The sequence below is a fragment of the Pholis gunnellus genome, assembly GCF_910591455.1.
Source record: "Pholis gunnellus genome assembly, chromosome: 11".
Classification (NCBI taxonomy): domain Eukaryota; kingdom Metazoa; phylum Chordata; class Actinopteri; order Perciformes; family Pholidae; genus Pholis; species Pholis gunnellus.
In genome coordinates this window covers 7,049,826-7,061,696 of record NC_136538.1, presented here as the reverse complement: position 1 = coordinate 7,061,696, position 11,871 = coordinate 7,049,826, and the positions used below count along the sequence as shown (strand labels likewise).

Here is an 11,871-nt window from a genome sequence, read left to right as displayed (position 1 = left end):
CTTGACTTGATGTTAAACACTTAAAGGGCTTCACTTTAAAGCCCTCACAGACTCCAGTGGCCTGGAGGCCTGCTGAGGATGCATGTAACCCCCACAAGAAAGGACGTGTTTCATTCGGTCAGTCTACAGAGCTTTTTTCTCTCCGCTTTCAGCAGAGATCCCCTGGCAGGAATTCAAGTTTTTTGGGAGCGGCACATTCCACATCCTGGGATTTAGCTCGACCATAAATGGTAAGCTCGCATGTAACACGGTGACGTACCGGCAGGCCGACATCCCTAAAACAAACACTGGAGCTCCTCTGAGAGGAGCGGAGCACGAAGAGGACTCACTCTGCTCTGACAGTATTTTCATTGAGGTTAAAGGTTCAGCTACCATAATTATTGTTTCTCACTGGTTTGATCAGGATATACATGGATGTTTTTAGTGAGTGATGGCTCACAGTGGGTATAGTTGCGGTCCCTCCTTCTGTTGGTTCTTCATCAGGACACAACAAACAGATCTGGCTTTGCTGCAAAGTCAAAGTTCCTTGCAGTAGCTTTAAAATGGGACCTGAATGTAGCTGGGCACAGTAGTTTATAGCAACAGGAGGAGGCTATATCTCTACATCTATTGGGCTCTATTTTCAGATGCAGTCTTGCGAATTAATACACATTTATTGTACTGGTAACTATTTATAAAAAACAAAGCCCATGTTTATTGTATTGCAGGAACAGTGTAACTCATTTATGTTTTTAATAGTTTTTTTTGGCACAGAGGAATAAGCTTTATTGAGCGTTGGATAGTCATTACTATGTTCAATCAATTGTTGGTTTTGGTCTTTTAATCAGAACTGTATATACAAGTCTTCTGGTTGCGTCCTATGGTTAGTTGTTCTCTAGGTCAAAATCATCCAAAGTCATCCCTGTTACCTTGGTCAGCTTCCCCGACACACATTACGGAGTGATACATTTTGTCAATATACGATCTTTGCGCTCTCATTTATCAGCGAGGAAACTTCAAAATCTATTCGTCCAAGTGTAACCTGAGGGTCCACCCACTGCTCTGCTGCTGCGGAGCCAGGCTCAAACTTCTGGCTATCGATCTTTGCACATGTCACATGCAGTAGGAAGTGAGCTGCTGGTCTGAGACGGATCTCTAAACAAGGTAGCAGACTCCCCGAAAGACCAACAATACCGCCATGCCTCTCCGGGTTGTAGTGCCGGGTCCTGGGCCCTGGGGCTTCAGGCTGGTCGGAGGAAAGGACTTCGAGCAGCCGCTGACTATTTCCCGGGTGAGTGTTCCTGTTAGCCGCTACATGGTCACATTCAGGGTAACCACACCTGGGCTGGTCCCAACGAGACTTTCCCCTCTCGCTGTTTCCTTCACTGCGAGCAGACAAGTAGTTCACGTTAGCTCGAGGCTAACGTTACTTCTCAGACGGAAGTTAACTGATATCACTTTAATTTAACGTTAGCTAACTATTGTTACGCTGTCGGTGTATTGTACTTTGAGCCACTGACAAGAATTGTCCTGTGGTTTTTACACGTTAGCTGTGCACTTTTACACAGCTAACGTAACATTTCCCCATTTCACTTCTTGTTATTTGAAAGCTCACCGTTACGCTTTTTTTAGTGATGTTTTATGTTTTATTTAACTATAAACTTAAGTGTACCGGTCAAAGAAAACTAGTCAAAATATGCCAGCATTTAATAGTTTCTGCAGACTTCATTATATACGTGGGTTGTCATATTTAATTTACTTTAGTCATAACTTTAAATTAAAAGCATAATATGGAAGACTTTTTTTTTTTTCTTTTTGAAATTCCCGAGTGTCCCTGAACTTCTAAACCCCCCTTTGACTTCCTGGTAGCTCGTTCTGTTAATTTACTACCAGCGCGTGTGGCCTAACGTTACCTACATGCAACGCGTTGCTCTGCATCCTACACGTTTCACAGTGTGTCAGTAATGATTTAGAATATGACCCTCCATTGTGTACTCGGCCTGAGCGGCGGCTGCTGTTCCTGTTGTAAATGTTGTTCCAGTGTGAGCTCCACTCCGCCCATGGAAAAGTGATTAGGAATGCCAGGACTGAGTCTCTGCTTCATGCCGTTATCTGCGGTAGTGTGTCTGCCCTCCAGGCAGCTCTCGGCCTCACCCGTGTGTACTGTAAATAACGAACCGTGTTAAGGTCCTTGAAGGTAACAGTTGAACAGTCCAGCTGTAGCTCTGAGCTCTGATTAGACTATAAAGTTGTATCTGACTGTAAACCAAACCTGTGTTCTCCACATATTCACAATTTTTTTTTAAATATAAAAAAGGTTGGGCTTTGCCTCTACAAGTGTCAAATACCTTCCAACACAAGCTCATACAAAGTCCCTGTTTCTTATCGACTGTGTCCCCCGTGTTGCAGGTCACCCCCAACAGTAAAGCCGCTCAGGCCAACCTGTGCATCGGAGACATGATCCTGGCCATCGACGGAGAACCCACGGAGAACATGACTCACTTGGCGGCGCAGAACAAAATCAAGGGCTGCATAGAGGAGATGGTGCTCTCCGTAGACAGGTGGGATGTAGCGACTTGTGCAGAGTCTGACGAACGCTGGGGTAACGTGAGCCGGCTCGGCTGCAGTCCAGGTGTTTTTGGGAGTGACGTGGTGTTTATTCGTGACTGTCTGTTGTTGTATTGACATCTTTACTTTGAGACAAATATGTATGCGAAGCTGCGTTGTAGTCCTGTGTTGTGTCATTATATTGTAACTTACTGGAGGATTTTCTATCTTCTTAAAGCCAATATGTGTGGTACTATTTTGTGATTTTTTTTTTTTTCAATAATAACACAAAGGCTTCTTGTCCTTCTCCTCTGTTCCGCAGGTCAGAATCTAAAATGTGGTCACCGCTTTCCTCGGAGGAAGGGAAGACTCATCCGTACAAGATGAATCTTGCATCGGAGCCAAAGGTGTGTGTGTCTCTGTGTGTGTGTGTGTGTGTGCGGTCTTAACACCACAGCGGGTTGAGCTTTTAAAATGCCCCCCCCCCCCCCCCCCCCCCTAAACTCTCTCATTCAGCTTGGAATGTGGAGTCCTCACAGGTAGTCTCATCATACGGTGTCTGGAAGCCTGCACGTTCCTCTCCCACTGCACCCACAAAGCCTTGTGGGTTTTTCTTTTCTTTTTTCTCTCTCTCTCTCTTTACACTGCCAACGATGAAGTCATTGTTTACTTCCCAACAGGAGGTTTCCTAGGAGATGGTAGTTTATCAGCCAAGCTCTGACGCAAGCCTCAGTTCCTGCCCGCCGACTGGAAAAGTGTGAATTCATGTAGGAAACGGCGTCTCGAGCTCCGTGTGTTTCACAGCTCACAGAATGTTGTGCATTTTTCACACACACACACACACAACACGTGTTTCAGCAGCTTGTCTGGATTTGGTCACTTTTACTGTGTGTTCACTGTTTCATTCCTTTAAACCCTTGCTTTGGGCCGTACGGTCACTGCTCGTGTTGGATTTACTTGCTCCCAGAGACTCTGAGGTATTTCTGCGGTTCGGTCGACGGACGCTTGAAGCATGAGCTATATTTGGAGGCATTTCCGTGCTCCCACCGTGATGCATGAGCTAGATTTGGTGGTATTTATGTGCCCACTTTCATGGCGTGCCAGTGTCATGACGTGCTCCTCTTAAAAGAGACCGTTGGCTATAATTAAGTCCGAATCCGCAGTCGCACATTATCCCGCTAAATTATGTGTGACTTTGAGTCAAACTAGAAGCAGCCGGCGAAGAAGCGAATGAGGCCATTTTTGACGTTTTCAGTTGAACAATATTTTCCATCATTATTGAATTAAAGGTTGGGTGTTTTCAGATATTGAGTAAGATTCCTGACGGTCCTAATTATCTGATGCATGTTTGTACATGTGCAAGCTCATACTTTTTATTATTTATTTATGAAATGACAGTTCATCTGAAGGCGTCAAAAGTTGTGACCACCGTTGCATCGAGGTTGCACAACGAGTGTTGCATGTTTCAGACACAAGCCTCTGCCTTCACTCCCTTTTTTTTTTTTTGCTCGGTTACTCACTGGAAGCTCTAACGGTACCGTTTTTCTAACAGGAAGTGAGACACATAGGCTCCACCCACAACAGGAGCGCTCTGCCGTTCGCCGGGTTTGGCCCCAAGGTTGTGACCAATCAGTACAACAACCCGTCCGGTCTCTACTCTTCAGAGAACATCAAGGACTTCAACTCGGCCGTGGACGAAGTCAAAACCATCGTGACGGCCAACGAGCCCAACAACCAGTAAGTTGGGGTCGGGGGGGATCAGAGACTTTGACTCAATACAACAACAATCTGACAGAATGTTAGCGTCTGAAGTGTACGTAGTTGTTTGGTATCAACATCTAAATGTTGCTTTCTTGGCTCAATTGGTTCCTACTGGGCTCTGATTCGCCCTCTACTTACTCTCCAGAGTGTCCACATACGTCACAGAGAGCAGGTCAAAGTTCAACTACATGCTCAATGTCTCCACGTCGCACGCTTTTTATTGGTGTTTCACTTATGATTCACAGTCCATTTGGACTTACCCACCATTACACAACTTAATTATATATATATGAATAATGGAGTCTTTCTCCCTCTGTGTGTTGGTTGTTGCTTTGTTCGGCCTCGTGGTTGAGAGCCGTGAGGAGGCCGTCCCTCCGCTCTGATCGTCCACTTTAGCTCCGAACATTCAGTTCACAAAGGCTCTGTTTGATCAAAGAGTTCCAATGTTTCATCCTAAGAGAAAGAAGCGCAACACATCTCGGAATCAATCGCTTTATTGATTGGACACACGGGTGTAAGTGGATTCTCAGTATTTCTGCTCAGTTCGCTCAGCAGAAATTGGGTTGCATAAGGCTGTGTGATGCATGTCTTTACAAGTCACAGTAATGTGGAGACGATGAGGTATTCACTCAGCTATTGGCAAATAAAGGTAGACGATTGGATCACTTCATGCCACCTTTAAGACTAGGAAACACAATATTTAACTATCACAAAACAGAATTAAGAAAACAATTCCAGGAAATATGGGTCTTCCATCTCATCTCTGTTGGGTACTAAACAGCAGAATAAGTCTTATTTCATACACAAAAGAGCAAAGGTGTTATGATGTCATGGACTATTCCAGCCGTGCTCTTTATGTATCAACATCAGGAATAACGACAGGACAAAGTGTTTGCCGTGTGTTTCCTGAGAACGCGTTGAAATGAACCCTGTTGCTTCGTAGGGCTCCATCAGATCCATCGCAGACGGTCAAGCGGCCGGCTGTAGCAGCAGATTCTGAGGTTTACAAGATGCTGCAGGAGAACCAAGAGTCCGACGAGCCTCCGCGGCAGTCGGCGTCATTCAAAGTGCTTCAGGAGATCCTTGAGACGGGTACGGAGCCCGTTTATTACTCCCAGCTTTTAGATTAGATTACAGATTTTCTTAGGGGGGCTCAAGAGCCCAATGAAAACGCTGCGTCAGCGATGTGTGTAGAGCCAGCTGAACCTCGAAGTACGTTGAGGTGATCCTCTCTGTGTTTTGTAGGGGACCCTGATAAACCGTCGGGGTTCAGGAGCGTGAAACCTCCCGCCACAAAGATCGGCTCATCGGTGGGCAACACGGACAAGTTACCCTCCTGTGACAAATGCGGGTCCGGGATTGTGTAAGTATTCTACGTTTCCTCTGCACATTCACCACAATCATTTATTACTTCATCTGAACAAGTATGTAAACCGTCCACATTGTGACAAAATGTTGTGACACAACACAAAGGACCCGAGGGTGTCTCCGTCTGGAGTTTGTCTCCACCTTGTGGCTGAGTTTAGTTAGGACCGACGGGGAAGTCTTGTTTCCGCTGTTGTGCATTGAAATGTGTTACAGCAATATATTTCCCCTTAATAGTATTCTTTACTTTTCTTTTTTGTTAAGATATTGCATGAAAATGTCTTTAGTTGCTCATATCCTATGTCAGCCCTGGTTCAGATTAGGACTCATTCTGCATACAGACCCGCACACTCGCAGTATATGAGAATCAGGATGGCCGGGACGTTTGTTGCATCTCTGTCTCTTTAGTTTCCTGACACGTCTCCCTCCTGTCCGTCTGTAATAAAAGCATAATAATAAGGCTGTTTCTGTTGGAAGTGCGATGTTCTCCCGTCCATGTACCGTTGGACATGTAGTGAAGCTTCTAACCTTTTTAGCGCTGCACATACCATGAAAAGCTGATCCCAGCTCCTGATGTAGTGTCTGGATGAACGACATCATTTAACGTGATCTATGTGACGTGTCTCCTTCAGGGGGATGGTGGTAAAGCTGAGGGACAAGTTCCGCCACCCCGAGTGCTACACCTGCACGGACTGCGACGTCAACCTCAAGCAGAAGGGACATTTCTTTGTGGAGGAGCAGATTTATTGCGAGAAGCACGCACGCGAGCGAGTGACTCCTCCAGAGGGCTACGACGTGGTCACCGTCTTCCCCAAGTAGAGCGCTGAGCTGAGCTCTGCCTCGGACTGCACGCCACTACGGGACGCCGCGACGCAACCAAGACATTCCAACATTTAGCTCTTGCTACTCCCAAGACTCTCGAAGGGTCTTTCTCTCGCATTACGCTTCAGTACAGTCACTGGTAGGCAGGACAGTAAAGAACTACATCTTTGAAAATGTTGATTTGCACATTGACTTTGGCATCTACAAAAGGAAAGTTGATACTATGAAATGACGGCATTCAATTCTTTTTTTTCTCTCCCTAAAAAGAAATGTATACTTTTCCATTTGATTGACAGCCACTGTGTTTAAATGATATTTGTCTTTGTACATGTTCAGTATGTTCATTTTGAATCCTGGAAACAAAGGAAAGCCACACTTTTTCACCCGGAGGGACATGTTTTATTAAATAAATAGACGTACTTTTATGCAGCAGAAACACATTTGAATATTACCAAAATAAATATTTTTAGCTCAAACCAATTGTCTTGTCCTCCTCAATGATTGTGCGTCACGGTCTCCGAGTGGGACGGATTGTAAGTTGCTTTGTCATGAAATGTTGTTCTGAAACTCTCTTTGTGAAACACTTCTCATCTTAAACACTCATTTTGAACCCAGTTAGTTTAAGTGCTTTAAAGAACTATACGTTCACACTGAAGGTAGAGAAAGCTGCTGCACTGATGCCTTAAAGGTTTTACCACAGAGAGCAGTACAGCAGCTTTCTACGTTTCTCACAGTTCCTTGTAAAAAAAATAATAGTAAATATAAAAATAGTAAAATGCTCGCGATTATAAAGTCAAAAGCGCCAAGTGTTTTTCGGATCATCTTCCCCACAGGCTGCCTTGAAATAGAAGGTAACGGGGATGACAGCGGACGGGTCTCTCGATAGCATCTTACACTTCATCTGAGGAGAGAACGAGTAACAGTGTGTCGGCCCGCAGACCGCTGAGGTCGCACACCCGGACCCGGACTCTGCAGGTGACGCCGAGTCCCACTCCGCAGAGGACACGCTGGTCGGGCTGCTCAGGTCGGACCCCACCGGCGGCAGGTACTCCGGCGCGCGCCCGTGCTGGTCGGCCATGCGCAGAGTCTCGCTCAGAGCCCAGATGTAGTTGTGGGCGAAGCGCAGAGTTTCGATCTTAGTCATCTTCGCGTCCTCGGGCAGAGCCGGCAGGATTGTCCTCAGCGCGTCCAGAGCGGAGTTCAGGTTGTGCATCCGCGAGCGCTCCCGGTCGTTGGCCTTCGTTCTGCGCCTGCCCCGCTGTCCGGACTGCCCGCGTCTGCTTTGGGGTCTCGGGTTTGTCATTGGGGAGGCTTCACCTCCGGTGACGGTCAGCGGCTCTCGTGGCTCGTGACTGGTGTCACCGGCCTCGTTCACGCGGCTGCGGAGAGCTGGAGGAAACCCGCAGAGCGTCACTGCGGCTCTGGATGTGCGCCGGTCGTTTGGGGAGCACGGTGCTTTGGGAGACATGCTCTGCAATAGAAAAATAATTCACATGGAATCAAATATCTGATGCATAACCATAAATATAAAAGAGCATTTAGCCGACCACTGTTTAGTTTGCAATAATATATTTTAAAGAGTCAGTTCATCAAGTTTGGTTTAAAAATAAAACTTTATTTTTTGAAGCTTTTGAGCCTCTTACATGTGTATGAAATGATTTCACTTGTTATAACCAATGCAGCTTTTTAGCTCAAACTTTTTAAAGCGTTAACAAGAGTCATGTAACTGCGCTTCCATCAGCAATCTATCTGTAAAAGACCAAATACCAGATATTAAAAAATGGATGGACTTACCTGACAGGTGATGCTTGGATATGGAGACATCCAGTCGTCCTTGTTAATCCTCTCTTGGAGCTGGAGGCAGCAGACGCTGTATGTGCAGCTGACAGTGAGGGATGGATGCGCATCTCTTCTATTTTATATGGCCTTTATCTTATCTTTTTGCCCGGTGGACGCCTGAATCAACAGCGACTGTCAGGGGGCCAATCAGCTTCCAGGCAGCGCGTCCTTCACCCTCTCCCCCTCTCGGCGGTCTTCACACTGCTCAATTTCTTTGTGTCATCTTTGTAATTTGAGTGGTGAATTGCCATATATGTAAGCCAAGGTAAAAGTAACCAAATGTTATTGTGAGATCAAACCTGATTTTGTAGACGAGACTTTTTCTTGGCTTTCCCCCAAAAGTCTGCCTTTAAAATCAGCTGAGCTGCTTCTTTGGGGATCTTATAGTAACTGTCTATACTGTTCGTTATATTGTGACCCCACAGAGCAGTAAGTGCTGGACGTCTGGGTAAAATAACACTATTTGGATCTTTGTATTGGGAGGTTCAGTGGGGACACGCGTGTTTCTGATGAACAACGTAGATATCATCACTCAGCCTCCAAACTGAACTGTATTTTTCACATTTAGATTTCAGTCAAAGTTCATGAGCTGTGGAGTTCCAGGCATTAAATGGAAAAAAACTGACATAGAGTAAAGAAGTATATGAATGTCTTCTTTTTACGCATAGAAACTCTTCATCCACATCCGAGCATTATGAGAATGACCTGGTACACGAGTGTGGATGGTAAGTGTTCATCTCCTCTGGAAGCTCTCAAGGCCTGTCAGTTCTGTATTTGTGCAGCATGCAGTAATAACGTCCCCGTGTTAATAAAGAGACGCTGGAAAGGTATCAACAGGTTGTCGTATCTTTTGTACAAAGGCTATGGAGAAATATTTTAACACATCACTGTATTTCTCTCCAGAACGATTTTGTTTTAAGCACGAGGTGTGAGTTTGCAATTGCAGGTGTCATCTGATCTCTATCTTTAAGGATACTTGTAATGCCACATTTTACGCACTCGGGAATATTGGCACATACCGTGCTGGGTACATGTTGGGAATAATAACTTATTCTAAAATTAACTTCAGATGCACCACAGTACTGAAAACCGAGGTAAAAACCACAGCAGCTCCTCAATTTATTTAAAATAAATTGCTTATTAGTACGTATACAGTTGCGTATTTTTGGTTGTGCGCATATCACATGACCTGGTAAGGTTGTCATAAAATAGCTTTGAGCTGCTTGCAAGTTGGTCCTTGCTTGAATGTTGACAACACTTATTTTAAGGAGTCGCTTATCTTCGTGTTAGCTCACAAAATCTGAACTACATCAAAGGAACTGAGACGTTTAATGCCACATATATTTGGACAAACATTCGCCCAATGCCTCAGAGCGCAAAGCTCAGGTAGCTGGACAAGGACCATTACGCATGGGGCCACCCAACGTAGAGTATTCGAAAGGGAGAAACCTTTTGTGTGAACTGGTAGTACAAAGGGTCCTGTTGTGTGCCACAACAATAAAATCCCGATTTATTCTGTAATGTGAGCCTACATGTGTGCGCTATGACATCTCCAAAAACATGTCCACTATCGCCACAACTCAGGGGCGCATTAGATTAACTTTACTTTCGGAGAGTTAAAGATTAGTAAAATATGTCAACAACACGCAGACACGTTTCAGCCCCGGTGGGGGAGGAGGAGAGGGAAGAGGGGGAAGTGTGGCAGAGCTCAAACATGATTTACAATTGCCAACAAAGGATCACAAAAAGCTCTCCTTAACTTTCTGTCTAAATATGTGTTTTGGAAACAATCTGATAACCATATGCTTTCAATAAACTGGACAAATACACCGGTGAGATACGAGATGGTGCCTTGCTGTTATAAAAGGCACAGAAAGTCTAAAGTAAACGGAATATTACCACTTTACAAATATCCATTGATGCCAAATCCATATTCGGATAGCGTGGACAGGTGTGGGTTTGAAGTTGTCAGTCTCTCTTTTTATCAGTGTGCCGTATAGTGTGCTGCTTGTTATGCAAAGTGTAGGCAAACATAAGCGCCCAGTTGCTGTGGAAATAGCAGATATCGGAGCAGACTTGGTACGAAAAGTGATTTAACAATATTTAACAATAAACTGAGCAAGCTCCGGAGCAGGTGATACCTGACCGATGCTCCTGATTAATACTTCCTCAACTGCTTCACTTTGCAGTCTCCTTTGATTATTTATTAAACGAAATCTATTTATTATTATTTTAGCAAACAGAGGTACCAGGTGGGGCTTTATTTTCGTCTTCAGCTTTTTGTTTGAAGGACGTTTTGAGGGGGGCAATCAAAGTCCAACAACTCGCTGACCAGATTGTTGTCATCCCGAACTAGCAGCGAAGCCTTTCAATGTGCCCCCCCTTCCTCTTCTTCTTTTTCTGGCAAAGAGCTGCCGGGTGGGAAAAAAAGAAAAAGGAAACTTCTTCAAGATAGAAAAAACATCTTAAAAACATTTAATTGCAACCCGGATGCCATATGTACACCTCTTGTGAAACCCCTCAACAATGTGACTGCCTTTTAAAAATTATGGAGTGCGTCTTTGGAGACGTGTGCGCTTTTGGAGTGGTGCGCGCATCGTGACCAGAATGACCCCGAACACACTTTACACAAGAAGTAATTCACTTTTAATGTGCTTTAGAGTTCCCTTTCACAGGCAAGGCATTGTACCTCTTACCTCAGCTTTAGAAGACAGTGTACACCAATTACAGCGGAATAGCTGTCCTATGGACACAGTTTGTCTTTTAGAAAAGACGTGAAGCACGAGGAGGGCTGTGGCTGCAAGCCGCCCTCTTTCTCCTCCTAAACTAATGCAGACGGGGTTTTCTTTCTTCTGATAGCTTGTTGTTGTTTATTACTGGGTCTTCGTGGACAAAAAAACCATTCTGCAAATGGATAAAATCCTCAGAAGACATGTTACCTTAAGACTACCTTCCTTTTTATAAAAATAAAATGTAGTAATTGAAGATTAGTATATATTTCTTTAGTCGTTTCTTGCAGTTCATTATACAGAAATCTCCATTTAGCTGACTTCCATTTCAAATTTGGACATATTTCTTTCCCCCAATTCTAATAGATTGAAATGACTAGTGAAGTGAAATCAACAGAATAATTAGTTGTTTAAGGAAGGCAGTCTGCTCTGAAGGTTGATACAGCAATTATAATTTGCTTTAATTAATATCTTGAACATGATGACATATCTAACCAATAAAGTCTTTGATTTTAGTCTTTTTTTTTAATGCGTATGTGGAGCTCAGTGGTGCACAACCTCCCCAGGAGAGTTTAACCACTATGGACCTGCAGCCATCACTACAAACCATTGGGGATAATAATGTCACAGTCACAGCCTGTGCACCACATGAGCTCACTGACTGAGTTATTGATTCAAACATGTTGGTCCATTCATATTACATCCGGAATCATTGTTTGCGTAATACAAGGACACATGTGTTGTTCTTTATATAGCTATATTTCCACTTTATCATTCCAGCTGCTGCGTTAAAATAAAAATAATAAAATTAGCTTCTAAATAACGGAAT

The 11,871-nt window shown here is 44.3% G+C and overlaps 1 protein-coding gene across 1 annotated transcript; it reads left to right on the top strand.

The window, feature by feature from the left end:
* Positions 1–1,067: 1,067 nt before the first annotated feature.
* On the top strand, positions 1,068–6,948 carry pdlim1 (PDZ and LIM domain 1 (elfin)). Its single transcript, XM_079169436.1, has 7 exons — positions 1,068–1,270; positions 2,389–2,540; positions 2,849–2,933; positions 4,079–4,263; positions 5,231–5,379; positions 5,533–5,650; positions 6,285–6,948. The coding sequence occupies exons 1-7, from the start codon at positions 1,178–1,180 to the stop codon at positions 6,469–6,471; spliced, it is 969 nt and encodes a 322-aa protein (XP_079025562.1). The 5' UTR covers positions 1,068–1,177; the 3' UTR covers positions 6,472–6,948.
* Positions 6,949–11,871: the final 4,923 nt, after the last annotated feature.

Coding starts and splice junctions, on each gene's coding strand:
- pdlim1 (XM_079169436.1), top strand. CDS start 1,178: ATGCCTCTCCGGGTTGTAGTGCCGGGTCCTGGGCCCTGGGGCTTCAGG. Junction 5,380..5,532: donor TCAGGAGATCCTTGAGACGG/GTACGGAGCCCG, acceptor TGTGTTTTGTAG/GGGACCCTGATAAACCGTCG. Junction 5,651..6,284: donor AAATGCGGGTCCGGGATTGT/GTAAGTATTCTA, acceptor TGTCTCCTTCAG/GGGGATGGTGGTAAAGCTGA.